This window comes from Prionailurus viverrinus, chromosome C2 (assembly GCF_022837055.1).
Source record: "Prionailurus viverrinus isolate Anna chromosome C2, UM_Priviv_1.0, whole genome shotgun sequence".
NCBI classification, from domain to species: domain Eukaryota; kingdom Metazoa; phylum Chordata; class Mammalia; order Carnivora; family Felidae; genus Prionailurus; species Prionailurus viverrinus.
Genome location: NC_062569.1, coordinates 68,486,718 through 68,510,078, shown reverse-complemented (window position 1 = coordinate 68,510,078; position 23,361 = coordinate 68,486,718). Strand labels below are relative to the sequence as shown.

The following is a 23,361-nucleotide window of genomic DNA, read 5'->3' as shown; positions in this document are numbered from 1 at the left end:
AAACGCTTAGCAGAAAGAAAAAAAAGAAAAAGAAAACGAAAAAGAAAAAAAAAAAACTAGACAAATAAATGCTGTTCCATGGAAGCCAAAGGGAAACTATTATTCCAAGAAAGTAGAAATGTCAAAAGATTTGAATATGACTGGAGTTATAAAAGATGAAAATTGAAGCATATTCATTGGACACAATGCCTTAGAGATAAAAGGCTGATTGTATTTCCTGAACCAGATATTCCAGACTCCTGATTTACCAGCATAATTATTCATAATGCATCCTTTTACCTTTTAAAAGGTGTCTTGGTTTGTACAATAAATTATAGTTCACCTTGCTTAGAGAGGTTATGTTGTGATTATTTAAAATTATGTTGGTGGAGTAATGGGAACACAAGTCAGATTGTCAAGGAATGAAGCATACCTGAGAGATTAGAGGAAGGGCATAGCAATATTTAGCAACTCTGAAAAAAACTTTAATTGTGAGTGGGAGGCAAAAGTGGTAAGTACCTGAGGAAAGATACAGATCTAAGAAAGGCTGTTGATTTTTGTTGTTATTGTTGATATTGCCTTTTCTTAAATGGGATTGAATATGCAAGACTGCTCTAACATTACAGGAAGGAAGAAGGAAATTTTGCAAGGGAATATAGTTATGTTTCTATGTTTGAGGAAGAAAGAAGTGAGATGATCCTCTGAGAGGAAAGGGGAAAGGAGGCAAGAGGTTAACCACATATTTGAAACAAACAGAGGAGGACTCAAATGTTAAGCAGTTGGGTTTTTAATATTAAATAGGCAGAGCAAAATTTTCTGCCTCATACAGCCCCAAAACATGAAATAAACTTTTCCATAGTATAGCTATGAAGCTCAAATGCAAAAAGATTTGGAGCTGAAGCTGCAGGTAATAATACAATGTTACTTTTCCTCATTTCCCCCTCCCCCCACCTTTCTGGGTTTGTATCAGTTTTGCCTTGGAATCTGGTGGCGGAGGAGTTTTTTGTTTGTTCTTTATTTTTTCTTTCTTTTGTTTTTGTTTTGAAGAAAATGAGAAACCAACTCTGAGTGGCTTAATCAAAGACAACCTTATGGGCATAATTCACGGCCCACAGAATCAATAAAGAATTGATTCATCAGATCTCAGGAAACAGAAGAACCCCATGTGATAAAATCATGTGCTATGAGGCCGTTTTGAATAATTTTTCAAAGGCAGTAAGATTGAGATTACTTTATTAATAAGATTTACTTTGGAAAAAAGAGATGTGCATCATATGTATGTGAATGGGGGTTGTTTGATGGAAGAATGAAAGCTGGTGATAGGTCAATGAGACATGAGAGAGGATGGGGCACATGGGAAAACTCAGGCACTCCCGCTTGGCTAGAAAATGGGATGGGAGGGGGAGAAGCAGCAAGAGCAGAGAAGAACGGAAGGAGTGGGAGGTGCATGAAGGATCTCAGATATGGTCCAAGGCATTTGGATTTTATGCTGAAGATAATGGGAAACCACCTTCTGCGTTTTGATGGAAATCTGTTCAGTGTGTAGCTTATGTATAGTAGCCAACTTAAGTATTTTATTTTATTTTTATTTTAATGTTTATTTTTGAGAGAGACAGAGGGAGACAGAGACAGAGCACAAGTGGGGAAGGGCAGAGAGAGAGGAAGACAGAATCCAAAGCAGGGTCCAGGCTCTGAGCTGTCAGCACAGAGTCCGACGCGGGGATTGAACCCACGAACTGTGAGGTCATGACTAGAGCTGAAGTTAGATGCTTAACTGACTGAGCCACCCAGGTGCCCCTAGTATTTTGTAGTATCAGATGGTATCTGAAGTAATAAGCAGTCTGCAGGTTGCTTTTCTCACAAAAAACACAATATAAACATCATGAACGGGTGCCTGGGTGGCTCAGTTAAGTGTCCAACTTTGGCTCAGGTCATGATCTCATGGTCTGAGTTCGACCCCTGGCTGGGCTCTGTGCTGACAGCTTGGAGCCTGGAGGCTGCTTCTGATTCTGTCTCTCTCTCTTTCTGCCCCTCCCCTACTTGTGCTCTGTCTCTGTCTCTCTCTAAAAAATAAATGTAAAAACAAATTAAACATCACGAACTTTACTGAAGCCGAGAAGAAAAAACGAAAAAAAAAAAACAAAAAACTAGAAACTTCAAAGCAGAAAACTATGAGAAAGTCCTGTGTTTCTCTCTTGTGTGACTTGAACGTCCTACTCGCTTTCCTGACAATGCCATTCTTCCTCTCCTCTGAAGGACCTCTGTTTATGCTTCAGCCGCAAATATTGCCTTCTCTGAGAAACCTTTCCTGGGTTCTACAAGATTTAATTACTTTTACTTTCTGCTCTCTTGTTATCATATTTAGGCCTCTACTATAAGACTTAAGGCTTTGCTGCTGCTATATGTTTACATGTCTTTTCTCTCTTAGCTCTGCATTGGGGCTAGCCATTTTGTTGGTTATGGAGTGGTATAGGACTATTACACTAAAGCCTTTCCAAGTTACAGTAAAACCTTGGATTGTAACTTATTTTGTGACAAACATTTCTAATATATTTTAACTTGATAAACGATCGATGTCTTGCAATAAGAGTAGTATTTGAGACCAGACGTCATATGATCACAACTGAGCCAATGGTCTCTCTCTCTATCTCTCTCTGTCTCTGGAACCAATCTCTCTGGGATCAGTCTCAGGCTGCAGTGACCACTGAGGAACTGATGGATCAGGAGCAACAGCAAGAGGTTATGGAGGAGATCTTGGCTGCGGAGGAGGAGAAAAAGGCAGAGGAATCCCTCACCTCAAATGAGATTAGGGAGATGTACAAAATGTGGGAAATTGTGCAAAGTTTTGTAGAAAAGCACCACCCGAAGAAGGGTGTAGCAGTGCGAGTGATGAATCTATTTAACAACAATGCAATGCCACGTTTCTGTGAAATCCTCAAAAGGAAGCAAAACCAAGTGTCATTGGAAAGGTGCCTTCTTAAAGTTACACAAAAAGAAAAAGATTCCATTGAGCCAGTAGATAGCAGTAATTCCATCAGTGATAGTGGAAGTCGTCCTACACAATAACCCTCCTCTCTCTTGTCTCCCTCACACCAGCCACGAAGGTTTTCAAAGGGGAGTGAAGGTTAATTTACTTTTCTTTATATTTTGCATTTGCTTTATTATTTTGTATTATATTACAGTTTTGTAATCATTTTTATATGAATATTTTTGGGTTGTGGAAAGAATCATCTGAGTTTCCATTATCTTATGGGGAAATTCGCTTTGATATACAAGTGCTTTGGATTACAAGCATGTTTCTGGACTGAACTATGCTCGCAAACCAAGGTTTTACTGTATTTTATTATAGATTTTGTGGGTAAGCGACATCCATGGACTGGGGAAAAATTCAAGAGATCTTGAAACATGTGGATAAAAGAGGTCATTGACTTATTTATTCATAGGAGAATAATGACCCATTTGGAGACCATAGTAGCCATGGTCTGTGTGGACTCTGTCCCCCACCTCCAACCCACCCACATCCTCCCCCACAATGCTGGGGCTAGGAGGATAAACACACATTTCAGAGCCTCTTGCGCTGGCTGGATTCCATTTTGATCTGTCAGTGAGAGGCACTTGCAAGGAAGTCTAAGTCCAAAAAGTATGGAAGATTTTTGTTTTTCCTGCTTCTGGTAGGAGAGGCAGAGGGTGTGAGGCGGGCTCCCAGACTTCAGATGAATTTTTGTGGCTGTTCTTTAAGCTCTGTGCTCAGTGGCTCCATCACAAGCAGCAACAAAGTTTCTAATCATCAGTACAATGTCGGCTCCTGGGATTATCACAGATTTCCTAGCCCTAGTCAGTAGCAGTTTCCTGAAGTCACCGATCTCTAAGAAACATTCATGTTTTTGTTACATTAACCCTGTTAATAATTTTGTAACCATTTTCCTGTTTTAAAATGCCCCTGGCTTGAAATACTCACACTGGCTAGCGCAGGGCAGGTGGGGAGATGTTGGCTTTGAATAGGATGGTAGCAGTGAAGAGGAGAAGTGTGTAGCTTCAGCCATGGTTTACAGCAGAGCCAACACAGCTAGCTGATAGATTGGATGTAAGGAGTAAGGGAAATGAAAGGATCCAAGATGATTCCCACTTTTTAGAGAGCCCACTGTATTTCCTGAGATAGGAAAGCATTGAAGAGGAACAGTTTGGGTAAAAACTGTAACTGTGCTGACTTTATATCAGTGAGCATTTCGGATAGCAGAAGGCCTTATAAGAATGCCTCTGCCTTTATAAGGTTACTATAGTTGAGGAAGGAGAGGAAACAGACTGTGCTTATAAAATTGTGTCATTTAGAAAGGCATTTAGGTTAGTGGTTATAAGGGTGGGCTCCAGGATCAGACTATCTTATTGGGAGTTTATGTTACTTTGAGGATTTTATTTTTAATCCAGAAGGCAAGTAAGAATTTCACAACAAACACAGAGATCCACCATCCAAACTGACAAGTAATAAGAAAAGTAATCTAATCTACCACTTTGCTATTTTATTGCATTGCTTAAATTTCTTTTTGTGTAAAAACACAAGTGTTTTAGCACTTGTTTCCCGCCTACTACCGTGAATTAAATTAGGTATTTATTTTTTTAGTCTATATTTTCATACTTTGAATACATATATACATACCCATGAAAAACATACAAATTTGTATATTTTAATTTTACATCATGAGTAGAATAATATATTATTCTGAGAATGTGTTTTTTGAATTTTTATATCTGTGTGTGTGCATGTGTGTGTGTACCTGACAGGATGGTGAGTTCCCAATAAATACTAGCTATTGTGTAGCAAGGATATTGGAGAAAAAACACTCGTCTTTAGTCCAAAGGAGCCTTAACAAAAGCCCACGGAGATAGGCATGTATCCCGAACATACGGTGCCTTTACGCTATAGCTCTGCTCTGTCAATACCCTTGCAATAGCCTACATTATCTATGGGTACCTCTGTATCTAGTCCCGTCATCACTTAAACTGAAGTGTTATATCCTGTGCAGTCCTAGAAGCTGCTAATTGTGCTAATATCATTATTATATTGTGTTAATCATCATTATACCTCTAGCACTGAATACAGCACCTGACCTAGACTAGGATCTTTGTAAATGTTTGCTGAGCGAATAAATGAGTGAAATCTGCTACCTCATGTGAATACAGAACACTTTTTGTGTGATAACTGACAGCATTCTTTTGAGCTAATTTGAGGAAACAAAACTCTTCGCACGGGAGCTGATAGAAATACTGTTACTTGATGTTAAAACTTGTCACAATCTGCAAACCTAAATGGCCCAGCATGAGAACTGTATGTTTGAAAAAGAATGGAAGACAAAAATGAACAAGATAAAACCTTGTAGAATGTTCTCCAAGCAAGGCTTGTTCCTCTTTGGCTGTGATATTCACTACATAAAGGTAATCCATAAGTTAGCACCTATACATGCTAATAAATAATATCCATTTTGCATACTTAAAATACTATATATCTTGTCATAACAAAACACAGTAGAACAATGTTTTGCACCTATATTTAATATCTTTAAGTGGGCATTTTAAATATTACCATTTTACTGCACATTCTCATTGCATTTCTGAAGCAGAACATATTTCTTGAAAGATGCCTTTACTTCATAGTACTATGTTTTCAATGATGTACAAACATTTAAGTGACTGAAATATAAAATATTCACTCGTATTCTTAATGGATGTGGTATTCCAACCAATTTTTTGTCACTCCAGACCACAATATACTTTTCTAAGTAAGCTGCATATTAAGTCATGGGAGTAATCCATTAAAAAGTTGTCAAATAAATTGAGATCACACTTGGGCTAAATATAAAGAGCACTAAATTCCTTGTGGGCATCTACACATTATAGAAATTAGACATTCAACCCCATATAGTACTTAAAAAAACACAGATATGTGCCTTTAAATCAATGTCATTAAAAATCAATCACAGCAAAGACAATGACAATGAATCTTTTTCTTTTCTATGAAGAAAAAGATTTCTGAATCACAGATGATAATCAAAGTATTTTGAACAATATTCAACACTATAATAGTTTAGTGCAATTTTGTAATGGGGATACCCCTTGAGAGATATTTGTTTTAAATCAAAGCAAATTTAATTGGAGAGGTTGTCCTCCAAATTTATCCCAAGTTAATTTATAAATCTTCCCCTGCTCATCTTCATTCTTAAAGGCCATAATTTTTTTTACTATTATACAGTTGAGAAAATTTATTTACTATAACATTTTATATATCTAAATATTGCTACACTGAAGACATGATTAAAAATGCATGGTATATATTAACATTTTAAATACATAATATGAAACTAGTATCAAAATGATGTGCTGATTTTTCTAGAGGTCTATAAAACAAACTAGTCCTTCAGAGTGTCCTAGAAACCTTTTTTTTTTCTTCTTTGAATACAATCTATTCATATTCTCCAAGTAGCAAGTTAAAATGTGTGGGATATATTTGCCATTAAACCTTTCTGTGTGAAATGTAAACACTAAATCACCTAATAGAGTCCTATCTCAGCTTCTAAATGGAATTATTTATAACATCTTTGGAATATAATTATACGAGCTACACTTAACCATCTGGGCATTTTGCTTCCTGCAGACAATTTGCAATGGTATGGTAAAATATTTTGTTTGCTTGTTTGTGTGTCTGTTTCTTATTAAACAGATATGATAAAACTGTCTTTGAGGAGTAATCACATTTTGTTCTGACTCTCAGAGTAAGGTAGTCCATATGCAGCAGCTTGACATAAAGATAAACAAATAATAATTATTAATATAAATAAAACACTCCTGCATATATAATGAAAGCCTGATTTGACAATGGCCAAGAATTTCAAAGGACAAAACACACTCCAAGTAGTGTTCATCTGCAGAGTAACATATCGAATAAAGATCCTTTAAGGAAAGAATTATATACTTACTGAGCAGACCAGATAATTAAATAATTACACATTTTGATTGAAAAATGTATGTAGCTCATTAAAACAGAGACTCTAACTTCACTTCTCTTCTCTAGCTAAGCTTCTATTCAGATGCCAAGTTTGTACTTTAATTAGAACAAAAGACCGACATTAACTTCAATGCAACATAATAATTCATAATAATGATCGTATATTAATCTCTTGAGCTTGCTGGAATCTAGCACATGACATATGGCATAGTACAGGCACCTGTGCAGTCCTCTGGGGACTGAGGTGGTGCATATTAATTAGCCCCTGGGAAATAAAATCTGTTTCCTTCTGAGAAAAGCTACCTCCGTGCTTATTGGTTTACAACATCAAAGGAAGTAGACAGAACACTGTTAGGCTCTGTCTATCCTCATTAAAGCTCTGTCTAGATGTAGGCACTGAATCAGCTGCTTCTGAGTTAATTCTTGACAGAATCCTGCTTAAGAAATTAGAGTAGCCATGCATTTCTTTGGCTTCCATGATTGGATTTTGGCTGAAAACATCAAAATTACCACTCTGGTTACAGAAAATTACTTAACTATATAGTCCAAACATAAAATAATGAGAAACGTTTTAAACTTTGAAGCAGCTCCTTTTTCTTGAATGCTGCTCAGAGTGCCTTCGATGTAATCCTTTGCTTTGTAAATTTAGATGCAATCTGAATATGAGATTATAAATGTCTTTAAGAAATATGTCATCTCATAATAAGCAAAGTATCAAGATTCTTGGCAGTCCTAGGTATGCTAAAGGCACTTCAGTGTATATCTTCCAAGGATAATTGAAAGGTATTATGGAAATAAAAGTGGCTGATTAACAGATAAATATATACTGAGATGAATAGATCCTAAAATTACTTTCTCGGGGGGAAAAAAAAAGTCTAATCCCATTGCTAGAGTATATCTAGAAAGAGAAAACAGAAAATTGAGTGGATATGGTGATAACCAGAAAAGGCTACATTTAAAATTTCTTTTGCAACTGTCCTTTCAAATTCTTGTCACTTGTAATTCTGAACTGCATAAAACAAACTCACTTAACTGAAAAGTGTTTTGTAATTGATGGGGTTCTCAGAACGCCATGAAGTTTTAAAAAATCTTTCAGAGTAGCAGATGCTGAGGTTTTTAAACTTACACAAGACATACAGATTCACTAGCAGCTAAGCAGAGTATTTCTTTTCTCAAATATCACGTTGTTTAGTTCTCCCTTGGGTTACATCCATGATCTTGTGATGGTACAGTCACGTTGCTGATATGTTTATTGGAATGTGTGGGTCCATTTTCCTTTCCGCTCAACACATGGATTGACAGTTTAAAATTATTCTTTTCTGCTAGTGGAGTGTGTGGCGAAGGCACATTTAAATAGCCTATTAAGCCAGTGAGATGACAATGTGCTACCCTCAGAGAAAGCTTAGTTTTTGAAGTAATTAATTACACATTCCACAGAATGTCTCTTGAGAACACTGTTGGCTAGGTCTACCAATTTATTGTGCAAATAATTATAGTTTTCATTTGAGGCAAAGTTGTGGATTGATTATTAGGCAGATGGTAACAAATCATTGTTTATTTTCTTTTTGTGCACCTATTTTTTTCAATAGGGGAAACTTATTGTATGCCATATATATATATTTAAAGTCAATTAGTTATATATATATACATATATATATTTAAAGTCAATTAGTTTTTATACCATCTTTAAGGATGATATAAAACTGTGGTTGTAAATCCCAGCACCTGCTCTTTTTTTATTTTTCAGTGAAATTATACAGGCATTTTGAGGAGGAAATTGTGAAATATGTGGCTTCTCATCATTTTTACTATGTTACATCTAGTTGCCATGATATTTTATAAGTGTACACTTATTTTTAATGCTTTTATAGATACCGTCTAATTTATCTACACAAGTCCATCATTGCTGGGGTGGGCAAATATCATAAGGAAGGGTGTATTTGTTTCTTCAAACTCTTTAATTAAACCAGTAAAGTGGCAGGCTACATAGTCTGATCAGTTGTACAGAAATACATTAAAAGTTGCAGCTATACAACTTTCTATAAACCAAAAGATTCTTGTGATGTTTTCTGCAGAACTCAGTGTGAAGAACACAGGACTGCATACCAGAGGGCCCAGTAGAGAGACACCTGAGCCATTTTTATTAGATATAGAATTTTGGACAAGTCGCTCAACCAAATTGCTTCATTTTTAAAACTGATTATTGTAGGGGTTCAATTAGAAGAAACAAATGTATGAAAAAGTCTCTAATAGTGCCTGACATGTAGGAAGCACAGATATTAGCTGTGTCTGCATCCTTTTTTGAGAGATACAATGGTTTCTCTCTGTCTTTGTTTTTAATGGTGCCTTTAATAGCAAAGCTTTAGGTCCCTCCTGTTATTGTGACTCTGTATTTTATGTAGATATATTACCAAGTAATGTTTTCTTAAGACCCAGGGTTGGTGTAGATTAGAAATTCTTAAACTTCAGTGTATATATGTATTATCTGGGCAATCTTCATAAAAATGAATATTCCTAAGCCTCACTTCCCCAAATCCACATTTTGAGAAACACTTATTTAGACTGCTGATTTAATAAAGAGCTGAAATGTCCTCTCATAAAGGGCTCTTACTCAATGCCCTCCTTCCTGACTTACGGTGTCATGGAGAGACTCTCCCCACTTCCCCCATTACCCAGTCTTAGTGTCCTTTTCCTGGGTTCCCTGGGACAGTTTTGTTCATCATGTATAGTCAGAGAATGACTAGTTCTTAATTAAAAGCAGTGATTCCAGCCCATATAGCATCTGGTAGAATGGCTAGTTACATAGAACGCACTGGAAAAGATCTTTTATAACCTTAGCACCTCAGGGAATGAGCTGGATATACCGCATGAGAAAGCAGAGAAGCTTAAATTCCAGTGCTTTCTAGTTTAGTGTTTTTGCTCTTAACTAAACATGTGACTATATCCACATTGCTAAATCACTCTGGCTTCACTTATCTGATGGGAGTGATGATGCTTTCCCTGGCTGAAGGGAACTTCCTAGGGCTTAGACCAGAATGTCTCTTAGGCTCTTTTGCCTCAAGAATCTCTGCTTTTCCACAAAGGGCAGTAGTTCATGTGAACCCTTCCTGAATCTAAATTTAAGTGGCGAACATCTGCCACATTTTCTTGGGAGAATAACCCTTTGTGACTCATGCCCTGGTGCAAATCTATGTACGAAGGATTGTGAGAGGTACCAGGCACCCAGATATCTCAGCAACAATTTAAACCTATTATCAATTCACCAAAATACTTGTTATTAACTTGCATAGGATTTTATTCACTTGGATTTGTTAGGGAAAGAAATAAAAATGATATAATAAATTTAGCAATGATGTCTAGGTCAGAGGTTTGTTGCAATCAAAGATCTAAAGCAGCATCTATAGAATTAGTGGACATCTGTTTTAATTATAATACTTTCTTCACGTCATCTCTTAAATAGACTAATAAAAACACATTAATACATAGTTACGTTTAGGTTTTTTTTTTTTCAAATAGCAAATACCACATAATTTAGAAGGGCGATACTAATATTGAGATTTTTATCTATGCAATGTGGTTTACCTAGGTACACAATCTTTAAACCAAAATGTACAAACATATACTTTGTGCTCTCAACAGTCTTACAGACTAAGGGGGTGAGTTTAAGATTGAGTTTTAAAATGATAAACCATGGGGGAGCCTGGGTGGCTCAGTCGGTTGAGAGACTTCGGCCAGGTCATGATCTCACGGTCTGTGAGTTGCCCGCGTCGGGCTCTGTGCTGCCAGCTCAGAGCCTGGAGTCTGCTTCGGATTCTGTGTCTCCCTCTCTCTCTACCCCTCCCTCACTGATGCCATGTCTAACTCAAAAAATGAATAAACATTGAGAAATTAAATGATAAACTACAAAAGTAATAATTATTTGTTTTTGTTTGTTTTAAACTCAGCGCCAACTCCAAAATGTTGTTTTAAAGTAACTTCAACTCCAAATGAAGAACTGGAATGAATACACCGAAGTTTGGTTAAAATGCTGGAGATCCTTTGGTATCAACACTCTCTTTTTGGGCCCCAAACATGTCTGTGTCTTCTCACCTCTGTTCTGCTGCTAATTTCTGTGGAGCAAGAGAGGGAGCTGATGCTGAGGCTCACCGGTGACTGCTCCTTGGAACCTTTCCCTGTAGATACTCTTCAACATGAGAAATATTTTCAAGCAAGTACATTGGTTTAAAAAAAAAAACATTGTAAGGTAGTTTCATTTGTCATTTAAAAATATGGTCACACAGGCAATTCATATGAAAATGGATTTCTGCTTGAATTATCTAGCTAATTACATCAATTCTCCTCTTTGCCTTAAGCTTATACACATTACTTATGATAGCAACAGCTGACCCCTATAAATCAATTAATCAATACTGATTAATTCTTTCCCCTCAACTGTCGCTTTCTTTGAAATGAAGAGTAGGTTTATGCTTATCCATAAACATCGGAGACTTAGACATACAAGCATTGTCTGGAATGTATCTAAATGTCTGTCATTTAGACATACAAGCATTGTCTGGAATCTTGTTCTGTCTTGTATCTAAATGGGAAGTGTGTTTGAGTGCAGTGTTAGGTACAGACAGTTCACATAAAATATGCTGAGGATATGCTTCCTAGGAGGCATCGCTTTATTCAATACCAGAAGAACATTTCTAAAGAGAAGCTCACAGTTTAAACTGTCATCCAATAGAAAGAATTGTAGGCTTTTGGGGAATAGTGGATGCTAGGGCCATTCCATGACAGTGTCAACATGAAAAACTTCATTTTCCACATGAGAGAAGAATCGAAGTGTGGGAAAGACACACTCTTGTAGTAACACTGTATTTTCTGCATAAAATTAGAAGCATGAATATTTTCTACTTTTGCATCTTAGTCACAATGAAGGATAAAGAAGGAAAAATATCAAAAGTTTCTTCACAGAATTAAGAAGTTTTTCATTGATCAAACAGCTATTTCTTTCATTGTGAGTCCTTTGTATCAGTGGCAGAAACAGCAGTTTGGTGCTTTTTAAGATAGTTGGGGTTTTCAAAGAAAACTTTGCTACTTTCCTGTGGAAATTACATGGTATTCTGTTAAAACTGCCTTCCAGGAAGGAGTTTCAGAAGAGATACAGGTAGGAAGAACAATGCAAAATGCTTTCATTTCAGAGTAGCTAGGTTTCAGTGCTTCCTACAGAACGAACAGAAGAAGAAATAAGAAATATTTTCTCCCTCATAAGACATATATCACTCCTGTAATTTTTACAAAATCAACTGAGGCAAATTAGGGGTTTCAAAGCTAGTCACCTTATAAGTTGTTAGGAAAAAATTTGCATTTAAATTGCTCTGTGCAGCTACTTTGAGATTTTCCCCTGGAATGTTTATGGCTCTTTTTTTCGTTAATACTTAAAAAAATACAATTTCATAACCAGTGTATTACTACATCTAGTTGTATTATGAACAGGCACTTCATTTCATAAAATAGAAACATTCAAAGTGGTTTTGGTCGACCAATCATTCAGTCGGAATACTTGAATTCTTCATATTGAATACTTATTAGTGAAGTTAATCTGAAACCATATCAACTTTCCATTTCTATTACAGAAACTAGGTCATTAATAGCTGTAACATAGGGAATAACTTCTGTTCCTACATGGTTTATCCCTAGAATTGAAGATTGTCCAGAACTTCTTGGAACTTTGCCCCCCAAATATTTCATATATATAAAAATACAGCAGATTTCTTTTTAATAGATAAACCTTAGGTATTATTTCAATAACTTGCTTTTACATATTCAGAGATGTAGATATAAGAAAATATTAAATGTGCAAAATGCTCTTTTATATGTACATTTAAAAATACAACGTAATAATAGCTTTGGAATTGTAAAAAAGTCATTGGGGGGAAAGTCTTCAATGTCAGAAAATCTGGTTAGGTTAGAGCTTTTGCTTGAGGAATTGTAAACAAACTTCTTAAAATGCTGAGAGTTTTCTCAGTTCTTTCCAACCAAGACACTGTCGAACACATCAAGTCCTGCTTTAAAGTAAACCTGAGCTGAATTAATGCTGTTCAACACCTCTGACAGGGCTTCCTGAATGGTCTCATTTGATGCAAGTAACTTGCAGTGCTCCCAAGCCTCCAGGAGTATTGAAAACTGGCTTGTCTTCCCATCAAGGTGGTACAGGATATTTCTAAAAACAAATACAGAATGTGTAAATGCTTCATGCACAATGTTATTTTCATATCAAACATCATAATAAAAATTTCCAAGAAACAGTGACATTTGCTGTAAATGAAGAAATTATAAAAATACAATATTGTCTCCAACTGCTAATGAATTAATGGATATAGACGTTGATCAAATTTCCCACAGTGATGAGGGATAATTAGACATTATATAGCTCCCTCATGGCAATATACAGTACTATCTATGAAACAAAATAAAGTAGTTTTGCTAAAAAAAAAAAGAAAAAAGAATCTGAATCTGATGAAGCTTCTAAATCTAATCGCTAATAAATACAAGAGAGACAGAGAAATATGTTAAATGATATGACAATGTGTCATTAGCAAATACAAATGGTGGAGAACTCTCTAGGACAAATGATCCAGTATATTCAATAAGCAAACTGCCATAAAAAAATAGGTGACAGAAAAACCTCTGGACTAAACCTCATTCCTGCGCTATTGACATCTGGGGCTGGATCATTCTTTATTGTGCAGCTGTCCTGTGCATGGCAGGATGGTTAGCAGTATCCCGGTCTCTGCCCACTAGATACCAGTACCACTGTCTTTTACTTGCCTCCATCAGTCTGGGCTGCTGTAATGGAATACCATACACTGAGTGGCTTGAATAACAAAGGTTTATTTATCTATCATGATTCTGAGGCTTTAAGTCTGAGATGGAGGTGCCAGCATGGTCGGGTTCTTGGCTAGAGTCCTCTTCCTGTTTACATTCTCATCTGGCCTTCCTTCGTGCATGTACACACATAGACATCCTGTGTCTTCTCTTTTTTATAAGGGCATTTGCCCCATCAGGAAGGCCTCCTGCATGAACTAATCTAATGTAATCAGCTCCCAAAGGCCCCACCTACAAACACCATCACACTGGGGTTAAGTGTTTAACCCCTATATTTTGAGAGGATACAAACCTTCAGCCCATGGCAGCTGTGAAAACTAAAAATGTCTCTGGACTGCCAAAATTATCCCTTACAGGGCAAAATTTCCCCTGATTGAGAATATTGCTTTAGACCAAAAGAAACCTGTCAACCAGTCATAAAGTAGACTCTCCTAGGTTTTTACCCAAAGTGTTTAAAAAATAAGAAGCAGTACATAATTAAATACTAATAGAAGATTTGTTAATATTAAGGAATTGTTAATATTTTAGGTGTAATGATGGCATCATCAGAATGCTTTCAAAAAGTGTCCTTATTTTTTAGAAATAGATACAGCAATATTTCCAAACAAAAGGTTATCATGTCTAAGATTTTGCTTAGAAATATTTCAGGGGAAAAAGGAGACTAGAGCCATAGATAGTATAGAGGGGGATAAGCATAACCATTAGTTAATAATGTTGAAAATGGATAATGGGATGTGTTATACTATTTTCTCTTCTTTTGTGTATATTTGATATTTATAATGCTATCTTCTCATAAGTGTGGGGTATATAATACAATGTTGCCCTGAAATGTATTCAAATTTCTTAGGAAGAAGAATTTGGCCTTGGGCAAATCTCAAGTGGTCCCTTTTATCATTGACAGATATAAAGAGATGCATTTTGGCAGAAAACTGTGGATTATTAGATCATTTGACTTACTCCCAGTCCAAAGTAGCTGAAATTCCATAGTCAAATAAGAGAGGCAGATATAAATAATTAAAATACAGTTGTCTAATTGTCAGATTAGAAATAGGAGGGGTAGTGATACAAGATGAAGGATTACCGTGGAAAAAGGTCAGAAAAAAGTTCATAATAGAGAATATTTGAATTTCATGTTGAATCAACAGTTACAACATGGTAGAAAGCAGAGACAGCACCCTATGCAGGAGGGATGGCATACACAAAGGTACACACTTAAAAAACAGCTTGGTACGCCCAGTGGATCAATGCCGGTGTTTCTGTATGACCAGTGTTCACGTCCAGAGTCGGCAGCTTTAGGAGAAGAGCTGGACAGCAAGGTCTGGCCACCCTAGAGGCCCTTCCATACCAGGCTAAGTAATCACACTTTTGCTTCCAGGCATAAAAAAAAAAAAAAAAAAAAAAAAAAAAAAAACAGCGAAAGGTAGATGTGATTTTCAAATGATCACATTGTAATATAAAGTCTGGAGAAGCACTTAGTCCACACAAAAGGGGACACTGCTGTGAGTTACACACTGATAGTTAATTTTGAGAGACAAAGTGAGGGCCACAGTACAGATTTAATTAGTTTATACTTTCCCTAGCACTAACGTCCATTTATACAGAGTTCTGGATTATTGGTTCCTGTCTCATCAAAATTCCTGTACCTCAGCCTCTCCTGAACTTCTCACATTGCACTCTGTGGTGTATCGAATCTACATGACCCTTCATGCCAGAACCCTGCAGATCATCTCTTTTCCTTGTGTGTCCAAGTAGTCTCTGATAATATTGACTTCCCCACCTTTTCAGTGTCTCTTCTCTGCCGTGGGACCCTGCACCCTATATTTCAAGGATATGCTATGACATCCTTGCTTTCCATATCAGGGTTGGGAAATATGTTTTTTATCAGGTCTGATTTAGTGTTGTGAACACAGAAGATCTTCAGTCATGGTCATTTAATTTACTTAAATTTTTATCGGCTTAGGGTAGTGATAGGAACTTAGTAAATCCTCAATAATATTGGTATAAATTACATCAATCCAGTTTAATTTGCATTTTAAGTATTAACTATTTAAGAATAAAACTGTCTTAAATTTCTTTATTTGTAGAAAATTTTAAGCTGACAATAACTACATATTGCGTGGCAGTGGGGCAGAAGATCCTTAAACGGAAGAGCCTATTTGAATGAATTTTTCAAAACAGATCATTCAAAGTGAGAACTATCCCTAATGCAATCCAAAATCCTTGAATTTTGTGCCTATGAGTAAACTTGGTATTGTATGAATTAAATAGAGCAGTGAAAGAAAGGTACTTTCTAGATTCCAGATATTCTTGAATTCAGGTATAAATTTGTATCAAGAAACATATAGTCCCTGAATATGGGAGGAAAAAAATATCTTCCAAATGGAGTGGCCAGTGGGTCCTGTGCAATTCTCTGGCCATAAGCTGTACTCTGAGAAAAATGTGGATCTATTTCCAGAATTAGAACACTCTTTGTAACAGAGATTTCCCTTCTGCCATTCCCATAGTATTCATAAAATGAAAGAGATTGTCAGAAGAAACCATTCAACCATGCTAACACAATCATGCAAGCAATTATACATGTACATACATACAGAATCCATTCATACATGCTTCGGCTTGTAAAAGTTTTGATTATATCAAAATAACTTAAAGTAGTTAGAATTAGTGAAATACCTAATGACAATTTCCCTAAATATTAGTTTTATTAGTTTTACATCACTCAAGGGATGTAAATAAAAGAAACCAAGTAATACAGAGGAACCTTGATACAACCATGGCATTTTTCCAAATGGAGATAAAACAGCCTCAGATAGTCACATGTATTCTCCTACATGGCACAACCTATACAAAAATTACTTTTTTCATTTTTACATACTCTTTCTCAGTTGCTTTTTTTTGTTAAACTTTATGTATTTATTTTGAGAGAGAGAGAGAGAGAGAGAGAGGTCAGGGGAGGGTCAGAGAGAGGGAGAAAAAAAATCCTAAGCAGCCTTTGAGCTCAGAAAGGAGCCCAACATGGGGCTTGAACTCACAAATCCTGAGATCATGACCTGAGTGGAGATCAAGAATCAGATGCTTAACCTACTGGGCCATCCGGGTGCCCGTCAATTGCCATTTTTAAAAAAAGTGTGGGTTTTTAGAGTCAAGATACCTGTCAAACATATTTAAATTCATAGTGAGCCATTGAAACAAATAAATACACACACACACACACACACACACATATGTGATAAAGGAAAATGATTTAAAAATTAAGATCTTTTGAGGATAAAAACAGTTCAAATATATCTTAATTATTCAATCATTTAAAAAGTACTTCTTTAGACATAAATTATACTGCTTTACCAATAAGAATTACTAAATTAGTATAATACAAATATTTAATCATCTATCACAATATTTACAATTTAAAATTCTCTCCTTCCACTTTATCAATTTTGTGTTTAATTATAAATCATTTCATGGCAAATGTGTTTTCAGAATTTAAGAGTGCAATAGATATTTTCAAAAGCTGTACCAAAAACACTTCCATTCCTGGAAGGCATATTGCTAAGCATGCTGACAAACAAAAATATCATCTTTGTTATCCAGAACTGCCTCATAAATGAGTTGAACGAGTGCAATTAATATATTATGGGGAGCATGTTTAATACTTTTGGTTCTGTATAATGACCTTTCCACATTTTCAAAACTCACTGGCACCAAATACATTCCTACATATACATTCTATGGTTATTAAATGTTAAATACTATTAATATTAAATTTAATGATAAGATATTAATAAAACATGCTCATAAAGGTTACAAGATTAATCCCTCAATGACAATTCATTTAAACATGAGCACAGCCTCTAATATATATATGTACAACTTTAGCCATAACCACTATAAAATATCTAGAAAAGTGATAATGGAGAAGAATAAAAACACATCCTTAAAAGAATGTTTAGGTCTAAAGCACAAGAAATATAATTACTGTTTTTTGTTTTTTAAACTGGAAAGCAATACATATACTTCTTAAAGACCAGTGCAATGGAGTCTACAGTGTGCCAACATTCGTTTTTCCTAAGTAGTAAGCAACACAGTAAAATACGTTTATAATGACTGTAAACAAGCCATGTGAATAGAAATGGACCCTTTTTGGTTTGCAAAATTCCACAAGGAGCTAAACACATTTTCCATATGCTACATGATTCAAGTAGTAAGCTGTGGCAAGCTATTATGTAAGATAAACACTCATATCCGTTTCTACCCAAATTGGATACAAATCAGCATAAAACTACAGATACTGAGATTCTACTTGAAGGTAAGTAAACAGGATTCTTTCATCATAATGTAAAACTTTCATTTTGGGGAGCTATTTATATAACTTAAGTTAGTTGATCTTTATTATAACAAATTTTTTTACCTGGATAGATTGTTTTATCTTATAAACAGATTAAGAATAACAAAAATATCTTCTTTAAATTTTCATGAGAAGAATAATTTCTCGTGCTGATTTCCAGAAGTAGTTCATCTTTTTCTATTTTTCTTTTGTGTACTAAATGTGTACCATTTAGCTTCCTGCTTACATAAAATAAATTTCTATATTTGGAGCCCTTTTTCAAAAAAGTACCATCATAGTATTTTAGTTTTAATATTTTAATGGAAGACAAAAATCAAAACCCAGCCATGTTTTTACATTTCATCACATACTTTTCCATATCTTTCTTAGTTCTAAGAACTTTCTTACATATTCAATCATTAACTCTAAGTTCCCTAGGATCATCCCTGGGGGACAAAATTACTGTAACATTTTTTAATATGAAAATGATTCTTGCCTTTGGAAATATTTCAAATTAGATCAGTGCTTTTGATGGAAACTTCTAAGTCAAAAGCTCTTTGTATTCCCATTTATGTCACCAGCATTGAACCTCAGTTAAATGGAGTTAAAAGATTTCAACGATACATACTATATCAGAGAACTTAACTATGTCTCGCTTTCTCAATGATGGGTCATATTTTTCAGTTTAGGGAAGACTGGGAATTGGCAAATAGCCATTCAAAGGCACATTTCTAGCAGGAAAATAGGATAGAAAGAAAGAAAATACACTTGAAGAGTTTTCGTGTCAAAAGTCTACCCTTTACGACGACAAGAAATTATATTCCTTAATGAATCACTCTTGCTCTTACACACACCTCCTTTAGGCCAATTCTGAAAATTTCCTTGTAGAGAGAATGGACTGTGCTATTAATTCAATAAATCACCATCTTATTTGCATACACAAAACATGTATCTCAGTATGGCATGTAGAGACATCAGACCTAATTAAAATATTATTTAATTGAAATCATTTTCATAGTTATCATGTTTAAAATAACATTAATTCCACCCTCATGCCTATCGTCCCTCATCTGTAACAATTTGGATCTTATAAATGTAATTCATACAGTCATCCTGACCCACACACAACACAAAGAGACTACTAAAAGGAAAGTGTAATACATTATTGATGACACTAATGAAATTACAACACACATCATTCATTTTAATGGGTCTGTTTCAATGACACATCACGGTGACCAGGAAAGAGCAGTGCCAAACTCAGAAACCTAATTAATAACTCCTGCAAGCATCAGTGAAGGAGATGAAGCATCTTTACTCAACTGACAAATCTTTTCCATTCAGCTAAGGCAAAGGAAAACTGAAGAAAATGAAATTTGAAACAAAGGGAGCTAAAGTATTCATGAGTCATTTCCCTGCGTGTGAATTAGCAAATTAATGATGGAAATGATGACTCTCTTTCAAATGTTCCTTCCTATATTCATAAATGGGTGCAGGACGCCACCCATCCTAAATTTGAATTAACATTCATTATACTTCATGTTGAGAAACTCCTAAATGAGATCACAGTAAATAAGAAACCATGTCTTTCAAAATTGATTGGAAGTACATGCTGCCTGCAGAGACAAAAGGCCAGCTCAGTTTTTACCACTGTGGCTAATTCTTTTTAAGGATTATACTAACTGTACTCCATAGTTAACAGTGGATTATTGTATTTACATCAACATTAGGAAGGATCATTTGACTTGGATACTATGTCCATGAGAATTCACAAAATACATGGCTGCAATACTTATAGTACAAATTATCTTTTCAACTAAATCTGAATTTGGTCTATACTTACAAAAGCAGAATGAGAACTAAGACCATTGCTGATATAGTCAAGCCATAAACTCACTCTGCGGACAATTGAGATTGAAATAACATGTGTGGTAGATGGTTTACAAAAATGCCTGTAATTATTCTCCCCCCTCTATGCAGGCCTCGTCAAATTTGAATGTAGCCCCAATCCATCAGGAAGTGGAGTCTATTTTCCTGCCTATTGATTCTGGTTTGGCTTTAATATTTGCTTGGACCAATAGAATGTGGCATATGTGGTGAGCCTATGCCTCAGAAGATCTTGCATGCTTTCTCTCTCTCTCTCTCTCTCTCTCTCTCTGGAACCCTGACAAACCACCATGTGAACAATCCTGTTAGCATGCTGGAAAAAAAGAGAACACATGGAGCAGAGAGGACCTGTTTAGCTGAGTGAGGCCTTCCTATTCTAGCTTGTCTCCATCCAAGTTGGCCACAGAAGCACTGGCTATATATATGTAAACACAGCCGAGAGGTACACAGCCTAGCCCAGATGAGAAGAATCACCCAGGCAGTGTCCAGCCTAGATGGCCATACTGAAGAATTGCACACAAAATAAATGGTTGTTTTAAGCTGCTAAATTTTGGGGTGACTTTTAATGGAGCAATAAATGATTGATATGATTTGTAGTGTATTTCTTCCCTGTGGGAAGGAAAAAGTTAATACAGGAATCAGTTCTCTATTCTCTCTTAACAGCATTGACAGAGTACAACCTATGCTGTAGGTTTGACAGTTCTTTAAGTGACTAGCTGAATTTGGTAGACACTTGAAAAATCATGCCAAACAATCCTCATGACATGTGCATTACAAAGTTAGGATATCTGTGTTCATTCATTTGAGTTTTAAAATCTGTTAGGAGTATCAGGTGAGATTTTTTTTTCTATTAAACCAAAAAATAAGTTAATCGTTATAGCATACTGGGTTTTGTTTTGTTTTGTTTTGTTTTAATGTGGATCATCTGTTTGCACTACAATTACATATAAAAGAGAGCAGAGAACAGAAACACTTAACTACTGTATTCTATGTCTCAGGACTTCTCAGTCCATCCAACTATATTATTTCTCAGGGGAAGTTCCCTGAGAAGAGGCTATCTTTTAAGATAATCAAGGAAGATGCCCTTGAGTGGAGCAGTGTTTGATGGTTTATCAATGAAGAAAAATTCTATTTCTGCACTCAAAAATGTCCCATTAAATCAAAAGTGGGCCCAGAAATCAGACAAAGATTAACACAGTCCTTAGCACGTTTCAGAATTTGGAGAAGATGGTGATACAGTTGACCACTTTTCCCCACACTCATGTAATTACTTTCTTGGTTTTATTTCACCATTGTTTTTTTCTCTCCATCTTACCTTCACCTGGATGTATGACTTAGACCTCAATGTTTAGATGACTTTTCTTTCTTAACTTACTTGGAACTCATTTTCTCTTAGTATTTGAGTTTCTATCATTAGCAGGTGTGATCTGTTACCTTCCAAAGACAATTTCATTTGATTACCCCAAAGGCACTTGACAATTAACATAACAATACATTTCCTTTAATCTATGCTCCAAATATTTGCATTTTCCCTTCCTCCATTATTCTTTCCTTACCCTCATTACTTTTAGTAAACAGCAAGGCTGAGGCTACAAAACCAAACAAAATAACTAATTCAGGTTTTTCTTCATTTGTTTTTTTAATCCAGTAATGAAAAGGATGTGAACTATTTGTTTTGAAAAGTTCATTCTAAAGGCAAAAGTTTATAATTTAGGTTGTGTCTATTTAAACAAAGTGAGTAATTGAGCCAATATTGATCTTTTGGCTTATTCTACTCAACAGCCTTTATTCAACATCTAATATGAGTAAGTTGCTGTGTTAGGTGCTCAGGGATAGAAAAGAGTTCATAGTCCATGTCAAAAGCTAAGCACATAATGAATAAATTATTATTTTCATATATTGTCTATATAATGCATTTAGAATATTATATGGTATGAGATTATTTTTCATATTTTACAAAACTTTTCACTTTATTTTATACATATGTATATGTATATTAGACTGTGAGAAAAACATTGCTTTGTTATAAATGTTTTTGTGTATCTTGTTTCTCTAACTATGTCATGTGGGCATATAGTACAAATTCTGTAAATATTCTGTGCAATGTTCACCATACATCTTATGGTTTGCGGGAAAATCTCCAGAAGTAGATCCTAATAGTATCAGTTTAATTTGATACATCTTATTCTAATCGTCATAATATTGATTTAGATAACACAGTCCTAATCAAGTCAGCATAAGGTAATTCCTTAATCAAATGGATTATTTCAACAGTGGGCATATGTTGGCAGTTATATTTGAAAAGAGACTTTCTTCAGGATTCTAAGAGCCGTAGTTTCTGGCTTTTTGAGAGAACCATTGAAAGTTAATCCCTTTTCTGCTTTTGAATAGGATGGGTTATGGATATGAAATCTGCAAATGGTACATCCCTTTTTTCCAACAGGAGGAAAATCAGCTTTAATATGATACCATGGAAGTAGAACTGGAAGACAGAAATGTATTCCCTGGTCATATGATGGAGATGATGAATCAACCAACCTAAAATTTGCTTTTCCTCTTGACTTTCAATTATGTGAGTCAAGATACTTTACTATTTTGTGTAGGGTTTTATGCTACTTTCCATCAAATGTATGCAGATATACAATACTTATTAATTATATAGTTATTAAAAACACATTTTCCTTAATACTTATATCTTTTTACCTGAAAATTTAGATAGTTTATTTAGTTGAAGTCTGAAAATAATCACCTTGAGGTTAAAAATGCATGGTTTTCCTTGAATAACAAGTATTTTATTTGAGATGATTTGAACACTTAGAAATTAACAGAACATTAAAGTGTTTAACTTTAGCTAGAAGGAAAGCTAAGTACAGACCGAGTGGCCAATTGAAGCTATGAACATTGATCACAAAGGTTGGAGGTATGTAATGAAGGAATGAATGTTTTAATGTAAAATTTCTCTCAAAAACTAGAAGGATTACCTTTCATATTTTATGGAATTGTTACACATATTAACTTACTAAAAATGTGACAAAAATAATGTTTTAAAGGAACTCTGCTGTTGTTCCTTAGCAGAGTAAATTTGTTCACAATTTACTGGAGTATTACTATATGTAACTATTTTTGCTAGTATAAGGAAATAAAATGCTGTGGTTTTTATTTGTAAACAAATCAATCCATATACAATCTACTATGCAAACTTAAAGAAAACTAAAATCACCTAATTTTGCAGCCCTATTAATTGTTTTCAAAATGTAAGTACTGCATAGGCAATTTTATTATGTTGAAGTTGACTGTAAAAAAT

At 35.2% G+C, this 23,361-nt stretch overlaps 1 protein-coding gene across 11 annotated transcripts in view; it reads right to left on the bottom strand.

Annotated features, from left to right (window-relative positions):
• Positions 1 to 11,622: 11,622 nt before the first annotated feature.
• NAALADL2 (N-acetylated alpha-linked acidic dipeptidase like 2) overlaps positions 11,623 to 23,361 on the bottom strand; it is a 1,352,594-nt gene continuing 1,340,855 nt past the window's right edge. For all 11 annotated transcript variants that reach the window (XM_047875457.1, XM_047875456.1, XM_047875458.1 and 8 more), the window contains one exon: positions 11,623 to 13,181. In XM_047875457.1, coding sequence (XP_047731413.1) covers positions 12,983 to 13,181 — 199 coding nt within the window. In that variant the 3' untranslated portion in view covers positions 11,623 to 12,982. The remainder of the gene's footprint in view (positions 13,182 to 23,361) is intronic.